Source organism: Pongo pygmaeus, chromosome 12 (assembly GCF_028885625.2).
Source record: "Pongo pygmaeus isolate AG05252 chromosome 12, NHGRI_mPonPyg2-v2.0_pri, whole genome shotgun sequence".
In the NCBI taxonomy this organism is placed as follows: Eukaryota; Metazoa; Chordata; class Mammalia; order Primates; family Hominidae; genus Pongo; species Pongo pygmaeus.
The window spans coordinates 79,101,215-79,122,267 of NC_072385.2; the positions used below are offsets into that span (position 1 = coordinate 79,101,215).

At 41.6% G+C, this 21,053-nt stretch overlaps 2 protein-coding genes across 7 annotated transcripts in view; one reads left to right on the forward strand and one right to left on the reverse strand.

Moving 5' to 3' along the window:
* SPTBN1 (spectrin beta, non-erythrocytic 1) overlaps positions 1–15,930 on the reverse strand; it is a 212,620-nt gene extending 196,690 nt beyond the window's left edge. The window contains exons 1-2 of one of the 6 annotated variants that reach the window (XM_063648736.1): positions 15,172–15,433; positions 14,787–14,824 (exon numbers count right to left, since the gene is read on the reverse strand). The gene's annotated coding sequence lies outside the window, so the exon portion shown is untranslated. Of the gene's footprint in view, positions 1–14,299; positions 14,458–14,786; positions 15,043–15,171; positions 15,434–15,578 lie in introns of those variants that run through there. The other 5 variants (XM_054476597.2, XM_054476599.2, XM_063648732.1 and 2 more) reach the window with 5 other exon arrangements.
* On the forward strand, positions 14,036–17,184 carry LOC134737829 (basic proline-rich protein-like). Its single transcript, XM_063649027.1, has 3 exons — positions 14,036–14,497; positions 15,125–15,540; positions 16,556–17,184. The coding sequence occupies exons 1-3, from the start codon at positions 14,036–14,038 to the stop codon at positions 16,848–16,850; spliced, it is 1,173 nt and encodes a 390-aa protein (XP_063505097.1). The 3' UTR covers positions 16,851–17,184.
* The last annotated feature ends 3,869 nt before the right edge of the window (positions 17,185–21,053 follow it).

Genomic DNA, 21,053 nt, shown 5'->3' on the forward strand with positions numbered 1-21,053 from the left:
GTGTTCAAACATCAATAATTCCTTTCCAAAAGCCTATCAAACATATAAAATATAGGACTTTAAAAAAAAATCTTCAGGCCAGGCGCAGTGGCTCATGCCTGTAATCCCAGCACTTTGGGAGGCCCAGGCAGGCGGATTACGGGGTCCAGAGATCGAGACCATCCTGGCTAACATGGTGAAACCCCGTCTCTACCAAAAATACAAAAAATTAGCCGGGCATGATGGTGGGTGCCTGTAGTCCCAGCTACTCAGGAGGCTGAGGCAGGAGAAGGGTGTGAACCCGGGAGGTGGAGCTTGTAGTGAGCTGAGATCACACCACTGCACTCTGGCCTGGGTGACAGAGCGAGACTCAGTCTCAAAAAAAAAAAAAAAAAAAAAATCTTCAGGGCCCCAGTTTTTATTCAAACTACAAAGACTATATATTCTGCAGTGAGTTGGGTGAGCAGGGCAGAAGAACTACAAGTGAAGTTTCGGATAATGTGCTAATAATTAGTCCGGTAAAATCATTCAAAATAAGATGTTATAGAGAATTATCTTCTTCATATGCTCATAAGATGTTTTAAGACAGTTGGAACAGCAAAAAAAATAAACATCAATATAGAAGAGGAAAGCATCTCTTGGTAACACCTTCAGAGGAGCAATTTTGCTCAAAAGAAATGCCAAGTTTCAAGATATTTATTAACCTGCAGCTATTTTAAGGCAGGCCAAGGCTGCATTAGTGCTTGTCACACAGCTTGCTCCCAACCTCTTGGCAGTTCTCCAACACATTTCAACATTTGATGCACAGCCTTGCTGGAATCACGTCCTACTTATCTCTAAACACAACCAAGTAAGATGTTGCCGCATTACACAACCAACCTGCCATTTATTCCCATCAGGTCACTTTCCACAATGCCTGACCTGAAAAAAAAAAAATCAGACCACCATCTGAATGAATGGAGCTTAGTCCAAAAGATACAACTCACACTCAGCCAAAAAACATGTATCAGAAAACTGCCCAACCTGGGGAGAAATGTCATGCCTTACTGCCCAAAGAAAGGTTAAGCACTCACCAAGGAAGGAAGGAGAACTGATACCAAGGGAAATGATCAAGATCAACTAAAGATGGTAAACCTTAGAACCTTAGTCATGCCACCACTGCCTACATTCTGTTCTTTTTGTTTGTTTTTGTAGAGACCAGGTCTCACCATGTCGCCCAAGCTGGTCTCAAACTCCTGGGCTCATGCAATTTTCCCACCTTGGCCTCCAAAAGTACTGGGATTATAGGCATGAGCCACCCCAGCTAATCCCTACATTTTGAAGATTATTAATTGAGTACATTCTAAAGCAGGGGTGTCTAATCTTTTGGCTTCCCTGGGCCACACTGGAAGAAGAAGTGGTGTCTTGGGCTACACATAAAATAAAACACTAATGATAGCTAATGAGCTATAAATATCACAAAAAATATCTCATAATATTTTAAGAAAGTTTACAAATTTGTGTTGGGCCACATTCAAAGGCCGTAGGTTGGACAAGCTTGTTCTAAAGGATAATCTCAGTATTTAATGAGCCCCATTAACTCTGCGAAAAGAACAGTGTGGGGTTTGAGACAGGTTCTTTCTACTCTGCCCAGGCTAGTCTTGAAGCCCTGGGCTCAAGCGATCCTCCCACGTCAGCCTCTCAAGTGGCTAGGATTACAGGCACATGCCACCCTGTTCTGGAGAACAGAACAATTTAACATAGCAACGCATCCTCTAAAAGTCAGTGTACTCTCTAATTTTTAATATTTGGCAAAAATGAAAAAAGCCCTCTTCAGAAACAAAATGGAATGTTTTTTGAAGCCATTCAAATGCTGCTACATTCCATTCTTGCTAAAAAACATATTTAATTAGCACATTTGAGACTCACGCTCTGCACAGCTGCACAACATTCCAGAGATAGGCCAGCTACCAATACACTCTTTACATGAAATACCACTGACTTTAAAAGTTGAGGAGACTGAGAAGCGGTTCTCAAGTATGACTCACTAAAGATAGGTTTATTTCACGTGAACGAAGTTTCCTCTAACAAGAGTGTAGTCCAGTGGAAATACATACTACAATTAAGAATAAAAAATGCATGTACACATATACCAATAAAATATTTCTTCACAGCCAGAAAAATATACATAAAAAATTCAACTGACAGACAAGAATAGTCTCCCTTTGAAACAAGACGATACATCAGCCTTCTCTCTAATTAAACTTTTACCTTTTATGAATTAAGCAAGATTTCTAGAACTAGGATGAAACCTATGTCAGAAACACACACTTCGAAGGCAAAATAGGCCTTTCAAAATAAGAAATCATCCTGATTATCAGGGAAACTCGGGATTTCCTTTAGCCATGGGTGTTGATTTAAAAACAAGCAAACAGACAAAAACCTACCTTTAAAACAGAGAATGAAACACAGGATGTGTGCTGGTTTCTTTCCTTCCGAAATGGCAGGCAAATCTCTTTGCTCCAGGCTAGAGGCACTTCCCCAACTCCACCCCAGGAGATAAATTGGGTATTTAGGGACAACTGGCAGCACAGACTTGTCAACCTTGCTGTGAGAAGGACCAGGTCCCTCTCAGAGAAGTCACTGACTGATATCTCTGACCACAGCTCATCTCCCAAAATAGTGACAGGTATTCTCATCTGCTCAGAGGACTGGCTAAGGCCACATTCCAGCCCCCTAACCTCCTCTAACCTAGGCCACTGGGACCACTCTGGGCACTGCCTGGTCTTGTTGCCATCCCAAGTGTCAAGACCTAACATTTGCAGCTGCCTCAAAATCAAGTTGAGACTCCTACACCAGGCTTCAGGCAGTTCAGGCACAGTAACCATCAAGCATTTCCCTTGATGGGCTTTGGCCACCTGCAAACAAAATGATTCCCATCAGGTTAGGAGTTTCAGAAGAATCCCTTAATTGGAGAAAGTCCATCTAGCCCAGCTCAGATTCTTCCCTCTTAACTGTGAAAAGGGCCAACACTGACCTTCAGTGTTTAAACCCCAGAAGAAGGCCATTTGTCACTTTTCCTTGGGGCCCATTACCCAAACGAGACTAACAGCAACCCCCAAGTTTCTAAAGGAAATTGCTGGAAAGAGCTTTTTTTATCTTCCAATGAAATATTTCTCCCCTCTTCCCACTCCCTCTTTTCCTTCAGCAGATGTGGAAGCCGTTTTGGCACCTTCCTCAGAAAGAAGCCGAATACTAGAGTTAAAGGCAACAAAGGCCGGCAAGTCACCTCCATCCATCTGATGTCCTAAAGGCTTAAAGAACTGGCTTGCATAATCAAATATAAATAACACTTTTTCTTCTTGAAACAGATCCTAAATCCCAAGATAGAATTTTAAAGAATCCAGCTAATACAAAGACCTCAAGAAAGCTGAGCTCTAGTATATGCTTTCATCAGTTACAACCAAACCTAGCCCAGTAAAATTTATTACACTTAAAACCAAGATTATAATAACCACATCCATTCCACTGCGACACATTATGGGATAGCTGTTTCAAAGACTCTGAAATCAGAAGACAAAAGTAAAATCAGATGCTGTCCGAAGCATATGGAGATGTCTCTCAGGGGAATTAATGCAACTGTGATGGGAATTCCCTTCAGAACAAAACAGAAAGCACATTATCTAATGAGAACTTAATTTCTGGTATTTTTCCATTGTAAAAAGACATTATTCAGAAAAGAGAAACAGCTATAATAAACGACTTTTTGAATTCTTTCTTCCTTTCCATTTTTCTTTAACATCTCACCCCTAAAACAGCTCAGGGCAACAGTGTTCATGCTATAGCTTTAACTATAGACGAGTCATTAGATTTTATGTTTTGCCATTCAACATGCATAAGCTGCAAGAGTGCTGAACATCATCATGTCATTATACAGACTGTCAAAACTCTACATCTTCAGTCTAAGATTTGAGGATTGGCCCTTAATATATATTTGTGAGATGAAGAAACATGCACAGAGGAAAAAAAGGCTTAAAAGAGAAACACTAAAATAAATAAATATATATATATGTGTATATATATATATATGTGTGTGTATATATATATATTTTTTTGAGACGGAGTCTCACTCTGTCACCCAGGCTGGAGTGCAATGGTGCGGTCTCAGCTCACTGCAACCTCCGCCTCCTGGGTTCAAGCGATTCTCCTGACTCAGCCTCTGAAGTAGCTGGGACTAGAGGAGCCCACCACCACACCCAGCCAATTTTTGCATTTTTAGTAGAGACAAGGTTTCACTATGTTGGCCAGGCTTGTCTCAAACTCCTGACCTCATGATCTGCCTGCCTCAGCCGCCCAAAGTGCTGGGATTAGAGGCGTGAGCCACCGCACCCGGCCGAGAAACACTAAAATATTAAATGTATGTTTCTGGGGTCAGGTAGTATCTAGTGATTTTAATTTTCTTCTTTGTATTCATCTTTAGTTTCCATATGATCTAAAATAAACATCTATTATTTCAGCAATAAAAAGATATCTTAAAAATACTTTTGTATTTTTGTTATGATGATTTTAATTAACTTATGCCTTTATGATGGTATATATTCTTCATAAGCCATTCAAAAAACCACATATACTATGTGTATTAGCAGACATTGTAAAAAAAAAATCAGGGATTCTAAAGTGGTAAAAACAGAAAGAATATTTTAATTTTTAAAACTATTGTAATCACCATAAAAACACTCCTGGCCAGGCGCGGTGGCTCACGCCTGTAATCCCAGAACTTTGGGAGGCCAAGGAGGGTGGATCACTTGAGGTCAGGAGTTCGAGACCAGTCTGGCCAACATGGTGAAACCCGTCTCTACTAAAAATACAAAAATTAGCTGGGCATGGTGGCAGGCGCCAGCTACTCGGGAGGCTGAGGCAGGAGAATCGCTTGAACCCAGGAGGCGGAGGTTGCAGTGAGCCGAGAATGTGCAATTGCACTCCAGCCTGGGGGATAAGAGCAAGACTTTGTCTCCAACAACAACAACAAAAAAGCACTCCTATGTTTACAGGTTTCAAAATGCCGTGGAAAATGTTTAAACATCACAGATCAAAATAAATAACATTGTTTTAAGGAAGAATCTAGGTTTTCCTTCCCATTCAAGTAAATAAGATAAAGAGAAAAAAGCCCCCCACCACCCCTCAAAAAATGCCCTATCCCTATCCCAGCCCAAGACTTTACAGCTGGTAAAGAACATTCCAGAAAAATGTACAGCCCTTCAACATTTATATTTGGCCTTGAGGCAAACACACTAGAACAAAATGTATCCCTGAAACAGCCACCCAAGAGTACTGTAGGGAAACGAAACTTCACCCAGAGCCAAAGGCAGTGGCCATTAGTGGCTGATTGCTCCTGGACAATGTTTCTGTCAGGCGCTCTCGTGGCCAGTTCCTACAGCTTTTCCCACACTCTGCAGAAGTAATGAACTGCCAAGGCTGTAACAAAAATGAACATTTAAACAAGGAATGAAAAGATCTTTAAAAAATTTCAGTGTTCTTTACATCTTCATTATTATACTGCTTTTCTGTAAGTTTGGTAGAAAAAAATTGAACAGCAGAAAGTATATTTAGCTGATTAATCATTTGATTAGTTTGTATCCAGCTAAAATGAGGTTTGGTCTGAAGTGTTAGGATATTTTTGATAAAGAGCAAGAATTTATTACTTCCCAAAACTTAGAAAATACGGAGAAAAGAAATATACAGAGATGAAATCTTCTGCAATTCCATTACCCAAGATAACCAACGTTAATAGGCTCATGAACTTTCTAAGAATAAACATACTTAATTACACAAATACATACCTCAAAGGAATAAATTCTGTTTTACTTATATATCATTCTAAATTTCATACTAATTGATCTTTTGGGTAAAAATCTATAGTTATGTTCTAATACATATTTTACTGCCTAACTTGTGGCTTCAAATTGTATATTAAAGATCAGAACTAACAGGGCATTCTCGATTCTAGAGCAGAGATATTAAAATGGTTCTAAAAATCACTCAGATGTTTACCCTCACAGTTGAGAGTTTCTTAAGAATGGAAGTATGACTCCTATAAACAAGGGTCAGTTTTAAAGCAATCTTGATAACATCTTATTTTCATATGTCAAAGCACAATTAATCCTGAAAGCTTCTTCAAACAACCACTCAGTTAAAGCTGATGGCAGAAAAAATACAAAATTAATGGAAATTCATTAATTTTTGTAAGCTACATTTTACAAAGTACCAACACACTTAGAGACTTGGACCATAAAACAGGAAGTACTATTCCCTCCCAAACATTTCCTCCACTGGCTAAGGACAACTTGACTCATTCATAGGACTCATTTTCAAAATACTGTCTCTATAAAATTCCCCATTTAAAATGTTTTAAAATATGTGTCTCCCTTCGTGTAGAGATTACTCAATCAAACACACACACCTCTCTTCCATGTGTGTGAGATATACATGAGATAAACATGATATGTATGCATCATACATGTATATATACAAAAATGTAACATTGCACAGGAATTTTTCATACAAAAAAAGGAAGAATATTAAAATTAGTTCCTCTCAATCTTAGCCTACAATATTCCCAGATGCTGAGATACCATTCACTGAAAGTAAATCTAAATCTGAAGTGATTTTTATTTTAAAATGTTCACTTGGAATTTTATCTTCATTTCTGAGCAATTCCACTGAAACATGATGGTCTAATGGTTACAAACTAGCTCCAGTAGCAGTGTTTAGTTTTCCACGAGTGAGAACATGCACGTCATGGAGTTCCACTGCTCTGCACTCAAGTGTGGAGATTGGAAATACCAAAGAACCCTGGTCCTCTGCTCTTTTTAAGCTGCCTAGGTTAGTGTAGAGAATTAATACATTTGAATACACTAATTTATCTCACACCTATACCCTTAAGATGCTAACTTACACATTGTATCATTGCTCTTAGAAAACTGCAAAGAAGGACAGATATAACAATCGCTGGATTTAAAACTATTTCTTAATAATGATCTACAATTGGACAGATTTACTTTTTTCTTTCCTTTTTAAAAATTAGAATTTTTAAAGTGTTGATTGCTTTTTTGATTATTAAAAAATGGCGCCCAAGGCTGGGCACGGTGGCTCACATTTGTAATCCCAACACTTTGGGAGGCCAAGGCAGGCAGATCACTTGAGCTCAGGAGTTCAAGACCAGCCTGGGCAACACGGTGAAACCTCATCTCTATAAAAAAATTTAAGTTTTAAAGATTAGCCCTGTGTAGTGGTACACGCCTGCAACTACTTGGGAGGCTGAGGCAGGAGGACTGCTTGAACCCAGGAGGTCAAGGCTGCAGTGAGCCATGTTCGTGCCACTGCACTCCAGCCTGGGCAACAGAATAAGACTCTGTCTCAAACAAAACAAAAGAAAACAAAATAAAACAAAAAAAATTCCTCAAACAAACCAAAAGAAATGGTCCTCATGGTCATCTATTATATTATTTACTGTATTCTTCTCTACCGTGAAATATTTCAAAACTCAAAAAGAGAAACATTAAGTCATGGGAATTTCCTTTCATACAAGAGAGGAAATCACCCATCAACCTACCATCCAAAGCAAACCATGAACATTTTAATGCATTTCCTTCCAGTCTTTTACTTAATACAGTAAAACTAGGATTATAGTACACTATACAGTTTTGCATCCAGATATTTCCACTAACCCCTGTATTATCGGCATCTTCCCATCTCAGTAATATTCTTCCAAACCATTATTTTAAGCACTACATTGAACTCCACCCTACAGCTGCGCCATAATTTATTTGATTATGTTCCATTAAAAAACATTTCCCCTTTTCTCTATTAATGTTGCCAAGAAAATCCTTGTTTAAAAACTTGTCTTTAATTTTAATTGTTTTTTTAGGTTACCAAGCTACATGTGAGATTTCAGTTCAAGAGGTATAAGCATTTAAGGCTTCTGTTACATATATATAACCCAACTGTTTTCCCCTAAGTTTGTATTAATCAAAATATGCTCTCAACAGGTGATGCAGAGCTCCCATCTCACAGCAGCCCAGAGCATAATATCTATCCATTAAATGGAAAAATTAATTGATTATTTTAGTCTGTATTTCATACACTGGTGAGTTTGAACTTAACAGTTATCAACCTCCTTGATTTCTTCTTTTATAAACTATCTGCTCATATCCTTTCCTTAGCTACTAAGGCTTTAGCATTTTATTGTTTGTTTAAAAAATACATATATATAAATCAGATTTTCCTTTCCTATTATTTTGACATGATGTATAGGAACATGTTTAATATAGACGGAACTTAGCATTATTTATCTAAATGACTGTTACTTGCTAGAATGTACCTTTTCTAAACAAATCAAACTGCTTATTTGAAAGAAAGCATAATATTAAGTCAAACTAAGCAAAAATTCCACATTTTATAATCATTAAAATTTATTGTGATGAGCGCTGAATTACCTCATTTGGCTTTAATAATCCTATGTGGTAGGTACTCTCATTACGACTATTTTACAGATGAAGATGTTGAGTGACACAAAGAAGTCTAGGCAGTTTGCCCAAGGTCACTTAGCCTGTGAGCGAGGTGGGTGGGCTATGTAACTAAAGAGCCTGAAGCTTGGGGCCCAGGGCCCCTCCATCCAAAGCCTCCCATCAGCCTCTCTAGCCACGACCTCTCTCCAGCTCCACTGAAGGTTGTGCTGGAACCTCAAACTCAAACATGTTTAAAGCAAAACTGATACTCTTCCCAATCAAATATCCAATCATGCACTTGACTTGTCTATTTGTCATCATCACCAAACATGCTCATTGTCATTATTCAAATTTGAAATCTTTATCACCTTAGCTTAGCTCCTCACCCACTAGGTCCACCTCCCATCCATCCTGCCATCCATTCACCCTACAAATAGCTTGGCATAGGATTGGGCCTTCACAACCATTTTCCAATTTCTCCTCTCCTTGTTCCCTTGGCCACCACTGTAACTTGCTCCCTTTACTTCCGGACCCCCAGTCACCTCTCTCCTGTCTCCTTGCTTCTAGTTTCTTCCTGTCTCACTGTATTCTGAACACTGCCAAGGTGATGAGTTTCTCACGGATCTTATAATCACAGAATTTAGAAGTGTACAGGAGCTTAAAAACGGAATGCCAGATTTAATCGAGTGGTAGTTACTGCCTAGAACACTATGTCGAGAATATGACTGAAACTATCTCAGCTCAGTGGAAAAAGAGTACCATTACTGATTTTCGACGTCTGCCAGGAACAGAAGGGAGTGATGCCATGTGCCATGTTTTAACCCCCACTATGATTTCATCTAAGTCTTCCATTTTATAAAATTAGATCTGAGACCAGAGGGTTAAAGGTTTGCCAAAGTCACACATCCAGCCTGTAAAAGGTATTCTACCTTCTGTGTATAGTACATAAAATATATTCCATATACTAAGAGTATACAGTCCTTTGATTCAGGAACTAATACTTATTCAACTGTAAACCAGTCCACAAAACCATAACAACTTCAAGTCCTGGCAAGATAATGTATCCAATAATTATTCATTAAATAAAAAACAATATTACAAAGTAATCTCAGAGTAGCAGCAAAGGGAGATCATTAATACTATAAATGCTTAATGGTCAAAAGAACTGTGTACAAATAAATGTAATTACATTACTTTCAAGAACCGGAACCTAAACTGATAAGGGTTTCTAGTAAGTGGTCTCTTCAGACTGTATTAATCAATATATAAATGCCACTGGTAATGCAGTCTTTTAAAAAATAAAAGTTAGAATAAGCCATTTAATAGCTCTCCTGATATAAAAGTTTTAGGTAGTTTTTGCAAAGTATACCAAAAGGGATCAATGGGTCATAGTGCTTAGGCAGTCCCAATAGAAAGGAAAGAACTGTTATCAACTAAATACGTACTATGTGCCTGGAACTGTACACTGCTGTCTCATAACTAAGAGAAACTAATATTATTTTGATTTTTCCAATGAGGAAACTGTGGTCTTGAGTAACTAGCTCAAGGCCAGTACCCAGCGGTAGCCATAAGGCTATATATAACACCATGAGGATTTGGGCCCACAACCTGTTTGACTCCAAAACGAATGCTCTTTCCAAACAAAGAAAAACTTTTCTGCAATAACAAAATTATCCTCACAAACTTTAAAGGACAAAATACTGATTATGACTCTGCTAAATTACAAATAACTGATCATCAAAAGAAATCACAAATTCGAGTTAAGAAAAAAAACACAAGCTGAGAAGTAACTGTCGCAAGACATGTAATCCACAAAGGATTAGTAGTAATCTACATACAGAACTACAAATCAATAAGATAAATGGGTAAAAGACTGAACAGGTACTTCACAAAAGGAAGAACCCAAATGGTTAATAACGTAAACAGACATTCAACCTCAATAATCAGAGAAATTGTAAATAAAAATCACAGTGAGATAACGTTTCACTGGACAAGATTTTCAAGCCTGGTATGTGAAGCATTGGCAAGGCTGTGGAACAAATGTAACACTTATGGCTAGTGGGAACACGATCAACATAATCACTTTGTAAAAAACAGTTCTACATTCTCTACTAAGGCTGATGATGCACATGCCCTGTGATCCAGAAAATTTCACTCCCTAGAGACAGCAAATGGGTGTGTGTGCCTCCACATATGTACCAAGAGCCGTGTACAAAAACCACTCACAGCAACCCTTTCACAATAGCAAAAAAACTGGAATCAATCCAAATCTCCATCTAGAGTTCAAAGAATAAATAAATCACGGTAGAATAGTATACAGCAGGTGAAACTGAATGAAATACAGCCATGAAATGGATAAACCTTGGGAATAGAATGTTAATCTAAATATGTGAGTCAGAAGAATACATAAAGTATAATTTTGTTGATATAAAGTTCAAAATCATATACAATCAAGATTTTTTTAAAAAGGATAAACCATAGAGAAGGGAATGATAAGCACAAAATCAAGGATAGGGGTTGTTTCAGATGGGATGATGGAGGTGGGTTCTGAATGTATAAGGCTCTTCCTGAACTAGCTGGTGGCTGCCTGAGTGTCCATTGGTTTATGATTCTTTTTATTTTTTTGAGACAGAGTCTTGTTCTGTCACCCAGGTTGGAATGCAGTGGCGCGATCTCGGCTCACTGCAACCTCTGCCTCCCCAGTTCAACTGATTCTGTTGCCTCAGCCTCCCGAGTAGCTAGGAATTACAGGTGCCTGCCACCATGCCCAGATAATTTTTGTATTTTTAGTAGAGATGGGGTTTCACCATGTTGGCCAGGCTGGTCTTGAACTCCTGACCTCAAGTGATCCACCCCTCTCGGCATCCCAAAGTGCTGGGATTACAAGCATAAGCCACTGTACCCAGCTGGTTTACGATTCTTTAACATATATTTTAGGAACATTATTTTGTACCTACCAATTAGTTGATTCAAAAAAGAACTCTAAGAAAAGACTGGACGAGAGGGCAGGACATCGACTATATCAGATGACAGACATCAAGATGCCAGAGCAGAGGGAGCAGAGGGGACCCTTTGCTCAGGGGTTAGCTTCCTAGGCTCCAGCTCGGATGTCTCAAAACCAATGCCTTCTTCTTCCAGAGGGGAAAAAAACTGTTTTTCAACTTTAGAGGTGTTTTACAAAACAACCTAAAACACTGATTAATCTAAATAAACCATGGTATATAGGACTCTTCCACCAAGAATTAAAGAACAGCTTTATAAAATAATTTTGTATTAAACAAATAATTTACAGTGAGAGCCTCACTTTTGTCACCACCATCAAGAAAAAAAAATGTGCTGATACTTCAGCAAAAGAAAGGAAAATTCAAGAAGGAAACTTTTGATATTGAGGTCCCTTTGCTGAAGGAACAGAATAGAGTTTCTTCATTTAATGTGCATACAACTCAAAGGTCTTGTTAAAATGCTGATTCCGATTGGCTGAGTTCAGAGTGGAGCCTAAGAATCTGCATTTGTAACAAGCTTCCAGGCGATTCTAATGTTGAAGGTCTGTGAACCTCACTATGATAGCAAAGAACATTATGAAAATGCCTTCTCCAGAGATGTTTAAAAATAGAAACACAGGTATATCTAATTGGTGTAATTTCCTTTAACCACTGAGTAGAAAAAAAATTGATGTTATTCCCACACAATAAAAATTTAAATATAATTACAAGTGCTACCAGAAAAATCAGAGTACTAAACTAGGTCTTTTGCAAAGAAAAGATGCCCTGAGAAAAAGCAAAGACTGAAAACTTACAAGAAAAACCCATGAGATGCTTTACTCACTTCCACAGACCTACAAAGTTCACTCTCCTAACAGGGGTAGTTAGCCCCTTCCTTATGAAAGAATGGTTTGCATTCCCAATAATGCAGTGAAAGAAACTAGGGCTACCATTAAATAAAGCCCAATTATAATGAAGATACTAGTTACGGTGCAACATAATTAAAGGAGCATCACGTCATTGCACGTAAAAAAAATTAGGCTTTAAAATGTTCTATAAGAATATGCTATTAAAAAGAAAAACTTAAAATTATTTCGACAAAATCCACACTGAATGATTTCCACTAACCATGTCTATGTTTAGCAGTACTAAAATCCTTCCACGTCAAAATAGTACTTCCACACGTAAAGTCATACATTCAAACATCAAGACAAAGCAACCACTCTACAAACCCTTCCAGGAAACTCTGCCAATGCCAAGCCTCTGCTCAGGATGTGTCACAAGTAGAGGGAGGTCTTCTCATTTGCTCTACAACATCACAGATAGTTGTTACTAGTCTTGCCCAAGAGAAGTTCTTCACAGAAAACCTCAACTGTGGGAGACGACCTAGTGACAGCAGTCCCTTCCCTGCCCAATACTTCTCTCAGATGAAGGTTTTGGTCACTCTAGCAATGACAGAGTTACAAAGAGCTTAACCCAACAGAATTCTGCACCTGGTGTGTAAGTCAGAACAGCTAAATCTCCTGTGACATCAACACAGGATATTTCTTACAACAAAGTAAATCCAAAACGTCTGGATGATCCAAGGGAACATTCATAAAAATCTGTACGCAACACGATTTTATACAACCAGCACAAAAAGTCCCATATTTTAATGGCTCTCTATTAGAGAAACTCAAAATAATGCACATACACCACACAATGTACATGCAGTTCTATTCTGCAGAGCCACATGAAATCAAATGCCACTAACTCGGATTCATTAGAAATATTTAAAAATACAAGCAGGCACGCCCTTCGCTTGCAAACACTGACCTTCCCTTCCAACTAGCATACTGAAATTTCCTTTTTCACCTACACATTTTAGGAGAGCCTGGGTTGACATTTGAAATATATCCCATTTGCCATCCCACACTGAATAAATGAATTATAGAGATGGCATTTAGAAGGGAAATTCCCTGTGTCCTGGCCGAGACTAAACATGAGAACACTGGGAACCATCTCCTTCTGACTAGATGCCAGTCAAGAGGCCTTGGTGGTCTGCCCTTCTCCACCCTCTCCCCAGTCACAGCTGTGAAAAATATGTATACAAAAAATACATATAAACAAAAACAAATGCAGTCTGTTACTGCCATAATCCCATTAGTTATGCCTGGACACTTAACTCGGCTATCTGAAATCAATAAAATCTGAATACCAATTTACCCTCCAATCATGACACTCATACACCTAATAATCCTTAATAAAGCATCCAAATAATGCAACTGTACTTGACTTAGAAAAAGCAAACGACGAAAACAAAACAAATACAGGCTAAAGGAATCATTTACTATCCATTAAAAAACATACAAATTCCTTTTAAAACAACCTACTGAATTTTAATATACTTATAAATGTCTTAGTGACATAAAAACTAAAATACATTAATCATTTCATTTAAAAATGGTTTCCTACAGAAAAAATGCATACTTAGTATTAACCAAAGACAGACGAGGCACTGTAATGTCACAGTTGTGAAGGTCCAATTAATAAACACCAACTTTTCACGCAGAAAGAAATTAATGCATAGCTGGGTTGTGGTTACAGATTATGGATGATCCACAGAAAAATGCTGCGACTCCCCACACTGCAACATTGCCTCCGCACACCACTGGACCCAGTCCTTCCAGCAACCCCTCCCTATGGCTCAGGTCCCCTGGTCGCAGATCAGATTCCGATCCGCATCCGCAGGCCGGCTCCCCTCTGCCTGCACTGGTGCTGCAGGGCGCCCCTCCGGCAGAGCGCAGCCCAACAAGAGGTGCAGGAGGGATCATCCCAAAAGAAAAGACTCTCCCCTGCTCACATCTAGCTGACCTGGTCCTCCTGACGCCACATCCAGCAGAAGCTGCAGGACAAAGTAACAGCAACTCCAGGCCTCGGCCAAGGGCAGCCCCGGGCCTGGGTGGGGCCGGGCGGGGGCCGCAGGCGCCGAGCGGCCGTGCCAAGCCCCGCCAGCGAGAACCAAGGAAGCTGCGATACTGCTGCATTGTGCTGCATCACGGCGAGGGCACCGTGAGCCATCCATCTTGCCAAAAAAGCACATCCCCGCCCAAATAAACCCCACCGAATTCAATTTTCTCCTACGCCGAAGCACCTCCACACGCACCCTGTCCTCACTTACTATCTGGCCTGGCTTTCGACTGGAAAAATAATGGACAGAGGTTTGCGTTCTGATCCCCACCCCCTCCCCATCTGATGGCAGCAGTTGGCACCTTTCCTATCACAAAAACAAAGAGAAGGCGCCCCCTAAAAGAGGGCCGTGGGCGTGGTGTGGGGGGTGATGACGAGCCAGCCCACCTACCCAAAACAGGCCCGGAGGGTCCCCGCGCTGAGACAAACCTGTTGAAGAGAGGGTGGCAGGAGCTGAAGGGCGGGCGCAGCGGCGGCTCGGCGCCCGGAGGCGGCTCACGCCCAGCCCTGGGAGAGTGGGGACGGCAGAAAGGGCGGGGGGGGCGGGGGGCGGGCGCAGGAGGGTAGCGAGCGCGGGGATGGGGCGGGGGTGGGGGCGCGGGGCCGCCGCCTCCGGCTCAGCTGCAGCGCTGTGCAGCCGGGACCACGCCTGGCCGCATCCCCTGCACCGCTACGCGCAGAGCCCGGCCCTGTCACCGCCGCCCCCGCTCCCCACCCGCGGGGCCACAGGGAGGGCACCTGAAAATAGACCCTCCGGCTGTCCGCTCCGCACCCACCTCCGCGCCAGCGGCCTCCACGTCAGGGGCCGCGGCGCCCGGCTGCAGGGAGGCGGCGGCGGAGGCAGGAAGGAGGAATCGCCGCGCCGCGCCGCGCCGGGGCTGGGGCCGGACAGCAGCTGTGCGCACGGCGGGTCTGCTGCCGCCTCACCGCAGAGCCTGCCGCCCCTCGTCCCGCATCATCCGAGTACCAATGAGCACCCGCGACCCGGGCTCCCCACGCCGCCCCCGCCCGGGCTCTGCAGCCTCCCTGCCCCCACGCGGCTCCCCGGGCGTAGGGCAGACGGGCAGCGGCGTCCTCCGGCCCTGGGCCCGCGCCCCTCCTCCCGCCCGTCCGCCGCCGCGGAGCCCGCCCGGGAGGCAGCCCCAGTGAGTTGGCATCTCCCTGCCTCGGGCCCCCTACCTACCTCCCGGGGATGGGGTGGGGGCGCCGGGGTCCCGTCCTCCTCCCGCTCCTCGGCGGCCGGGCGGGTGGGCCGGGAGGCGACTCCGCGGGTCTGTCCGCGGCTGGGGCCGGGGCTCACAGGACGGGACCAGTGGGCGCTGCTGCGCAGGGCTGCGCGCTCGCTCCGGGAGGAGAGGCGGCCGAGGGAGGGACTGGAGGAATCCGCAGCCTGCACGGCAACAGCTGCACTGATTCCGGGGGCTGGGCGGGAGCGCGGGGGGCGGGGGGAGGAGGAGAGGAGGGCGCTCGCAGGGAGGGGGCGAGGGGCGGGGAGAGGAGCGCGCGGGGCGGGCGCGCGCGCACACACACACAGACACACAAGCGCACTCCCGGGCTCCCTCCCGCAAGCCCTCCGCCCTCCGCACTCCTCCCTCCCCACTCTCGCCCGCCCTCTCCTCCTGCCCCGAGCCCCGCAGCCGCCCGGGGAGCCGAGCCTCGGGCGCGTCCACGTCCTCTCCAGCTGAGGCTCTTCCCGGGCCCAGCCCGGACCTCATCCTCCCAGCGGTGGGGACCGACCAGGCTGGCCTGGGCGGGGTGGGCACTGCTGCTGCCGCTACCCGAGCAGGACAATAGGGGCTTTGTCCCCACAGCCGGAGAGGGCCAATTTCACGTTTAATTTGAGGCTAATTCGATTATCGCCATGGAAAGAGGCGGTCTAATTTTCTACGTGATTTGTGCAGCCTCTTTTCGCCCTTGATGTTGCGTTCGGAATGCTGGGGAGAGAGGGTATTTAGGGAGGTTTTGGAGCGTCACTTGCTTGGTTGGTTTGAGATGCAGGTGATGATGCCTTATAGGTTCTGCCCAACTTGGAGAAGGGTGACGGCGACCTCTTCGTGGGAAACCTTGGGCGCTGGAGGATGGGTGGTGGGGGTCGTTCCTTGGTGAGGTTAATGTATTCTTTTGCAAATGCTTTTTCGCCCACCCTTTCGCTTCGGGTAGCTGGGAGCAGACCCTACAAGTGGTTCATCCAACTCCTGCCTCTCAGCGCAGGCTCCGCTCGAACCTGAGGCCAGGTGCCCTGCCCCAGTCACTCCCGAGAGAGGGGTCGTCCAGCCGCGGTGGAGGGCCCTGTGATGGCGTGGGGACTTGCTTTTTCCCCTGTGCGCATTCCCTGAAACGGAAACTGGACGTTTCCTCGAATTTTTGTCATGTGCCACTGCCCCTTCCCAGTCACCTGGTCTACCCCGTCAGCCCCTCAGACTGTGTAGAAATTCCAGAACCGTCACTGTTGTGAAGAAAAGATGGTGGAATCACCAGGACCACGAATGGAAACGATCTTTAGAAAACAGTTTGAAGAAACTGACTTTCTCCTTGTTCTGTAAGGTGCACAAGGCGGCACTGCGGGCATTCAGAGGGAGGAGGGCCCTTCCTGTTTGAAAAAGCCCCAGGGCTTTTTCCCCATACAGCCCTGATCACCTGGATTAAAACAAAACAAAAATACAAGGCAGTCAAGTAGTTTGGATCATGCTTATATCTCAGATCACTAGAACCTGGCCTGATGGGTTTATATGTTTGTATGTATTTTTAAATGAATATTTAAAAATAAAACTCAATGAAATTGTCACAGCAAACTGAAGATGATTCTTCCTTTTAGGCCTTCATAGGTTTGAATGTTTGAACCTATGTTTACTTTTGATAGATAGGAAAAAAATTGAGGAAAGCAAATAACATTTTTTCTCAGAAGGTGAATCAACACAACCAGACCGTAAACTCTCTTAAAGGTAGGGCTCTTTCTTCATTCTGTACATATAGCAGGCACTTAGGAGGTACTAAAAAAATATTTGTTGAACAGAATCAACTTGTAAGCTGCTGCCCTCATTAGGTAATAAGGGAAATCCACTAGAAAGCAAAGTTGTTTGCCTTTCACTTATTTATTTTTTACCATGGACCCCAGCACCTCCCTACCCACTATGTTAATGAAATACCAAAGAAAACAGTAACAATATTGGGAAGTGCATCCATTTAAATTAATTCTTCCAGTGTTATTCTGAAATGGTGACTCTTAAATAAGTCCTTTATCACAGACAATGGTACTTAAATAAATTTTCATTTGATGGATGATTCACCTCCCTTACCCCATTCCACTCACACTTACGTTGTTTTTTAATTTCCTTAAAAAAAAAAAAAGCCACACACACCTTAGCAAGGTACTCTAGTAAAGCCCCAGTAATTATTCCAAAAATGTGAAAGATAAGGATTCAGAGTTCTACTGTAAATACCTGCCTCACAATTTTGAATTCTTACCCTTAGGTGCAAAAAATCACCCCCAGAGAACTCAGTGTACCAACGACCAAAAAGAAGTAACAATTCAAAGAAAAGATAGTACAACTGGAAAGACATCTTTATGGAAGGCAAAATCTAAAAAAGATAAAAAGTCTTAGTCAGTGATAACAGCTCAGAAGGATTATTCCCACGTATCTCAGAAGCGGCTTTAAGTTTCTTCTCATATTAGAATCAGGGTTGATTTAAAGGAACCTAGAAGTCTTCAATATCATGTTTGTAACGTACTACTCTCCATTTTTAAAACCATGTGATTGCATATGGCTTTATCTCCTATCAAAATACTTTATTACAAAATTTTTACAGATAAAATTTTCATTTTAACTTTCCATTCAGAATGTAGGGGAAGGCTGGGCACAGTGGCTCATGCCTGTAATCCCAGCATTTTGGGAGGCTGAAGTGGGTGGATCACCTGAGGTCAGGAGTTCGAGACCAGCCTGGCCAACATGGCGAAACCCCATCTCTACTAAAAATACAAAAATTAGCCAGGCATGGTGAGACGCGCCTATAGTCCTAGGTACTCTGGAGGCTGAGGCAGGAGAATCGCTTGAACCTGGAAGGCAGCGGTTGCAGTGAGCCGAGATCACGCCACTGCATTCCAGCCTGGGTGACAGAGTGAGACTCTGTCTCAAAAAATAAAATAAAATAAAATAAAAAGATACTGATAAACAGTATTGTCTACTACAACCTGTTTTATTTAGAAAAGAGAATGATACTCTAAGTATTTCCTTGGTTATATTAACCTAATTGAACCGATCTTTTATTGTACTGATAATAGCCCAAAACTTTAAAATCAGAACATATTTTGAAAACTTGCATATATTTTTAAAATTCCTATTTACTCCTAAACTTGCTTCCTTTTAACCCTGAACTAGTCTGGGAAATTTCCTTGTATTTAAAATATATTTCATTTGGGAATTCACATGTATTAATTTTGCACTGGGAAAACCTAAAGACTTATATGTAAACTATCATTATGAATGAATATTTTTAAAGCACTAATAACATATTTACTCTTCTATAAAGTAATTTATTCTTTCATTATTCAAGAGATGGATATGCCTTATATTCTTCTCGGCTCTGAAATAGAGCAATCGGTAAAATAATTTTAAAAAATTATTGCTTTCATGGATCTTCCATTCTAGTAGATTATATCTAGTATTCTATTCTAGATATAATCAATCAATAAAAAAGTAAAAGATATGTGTAATGATAAATCTGAATAGATGGTAATCTAAATGTATAACAATATTTATAAAATGATCACAATAAATGGTCTCAGCTTTCTATAAAAGATCTTCACATTTTCTATGTTAATAATAATAATGATTATAAGTAGCAACCATAAAATGTTTTCCAGTTTTTAAAATGCTTTATCAAATATTATCTTATTTTGTCCTTTTGCCAGTTCTGTGGGGTAAATATTAACCCCATTCTGTGGATGACCAAATGGTCAAATGAGTTGCCCAACTTCTCACAGCTAGTTAAGTGCCAGAGATATCTTAGGAGCTGGCATATCAGAGCTGCATACCTGGACATTGCATATGAATTACTAAACATAACCCTATTTTGCAAGATGAAGAAAGTTCTAGAGATGGATGGTGGTGATGGTTGCACAACGATGTGCATGTACATAATGCCACTAAATTGTATGAAAATGGTTAAAATGGTAAGTTTTATGTTGTGCATGTTACTTTTTTTAACCATTCAGAAAATTCTGTTGGTTTTTTTTTTTTTTAACTTTTATTGTGGGTTTGGAGTACATATGTAGGTTTGTAAACAGGTAAACTTGTGCCACAGGAGTTTGTTATACATATTATTTCATCACCCAGGTACTAAGCCTAATACTCAATAGTCATTTTTTCTGATTCTCTTCCCTCCTCCCAACCTCCACCCTAGAGTAGGCCCCAGTGTCTGTTGTTCCCCTGTTTGTGTCTGTGTGTTGTCATCATTTACCTCCTTCTTATAAGTGAGTACATGCGCTATTTGGTTTTCTGTTCTTGTATTAATTTGCTAAGGATGACAGCCTCCAGCTCCATCCATGTTTCTGCAAAGGACATTATCTTGTTCTTATGTGGCTGCATGGTATTCCATAGTGTATATGTATTACATTCTCTTTATCCAGTCTACCATTGATGGACATTTAGGTTGATTCCATGTCTTGGCTATTATTAATAGTGCTTCAGTGAGCATACATGTGCATGTGTCTTTATGATAGAATGATTTATATTCCTTTGGTTATATACCCAGTGATGGGATTGCTGGGTTGAATGGTCATTCTGTTTTTAGCTCTTTGAGGAATCACCACACTACTTTCCACAATGGTTGAACTAATTTACACCCCCACCAACAGTGTAAAAGTGTTCCTCTTTCTCTGCAATCTCTCCAGCACCTGTTATTTTTTGACTTTTTAATAATAGCCATTCTGAATGGTGTGAGATGGTATCTCATTGTGGTTTTGATTTGCATTTCTCTAATAATCAGTGATATTGAACTTTTTTTCACATGCTTGTTGGCCACATGTATGTCTTCTTTTGAAAAGTGTCTGTTCATGTCCTTTTCCCACTTTTTAATGGGCTTTATCAGATATTATCTTATTTTCTTGTAAATTTGTTTAAGTTCCTGATAGACGCTAGATTTTAGACCTTTGTCAGATGCACAGATTGCAAATAGTTTCTTCCATTCTGTAGGTTGTCTGTTTAGCTCTTCTGCACAGCAAATGCTCAACATTTTTAGTCATTAGAAAAATGCAAATCCAAACCACTTTGAGATACCACTTCGCATTCACTAGGATGGCTTTAATTTTATTTAAAAGATGGAAAATAGCAAGCATTGGTGAGAATGTGGAGAAATTGAGAGACTTGTACATTGTTGGTGGGAATGTAAAATGTGCAGCTGCTGCAGAAAAGTTTGGCAGTCTGTCAAAAAGAAGAACATAGAATTACCGTGGGACACAGCAATTCCATTTCTAGGTATATGCCCAAAAGAATGGAAAACAGGTTCTCAAATAGATACCTGTACACTAATGTTCATAGGAGCACTATTCACAATAGCCAAAAGGTGGAAACAACCCAAATGTCCATCACCTGATGAATAGATAATGAAAATGTTGTACAGCTACACAATGGAACATTATTCAGCCACAAAAGGGAATGAA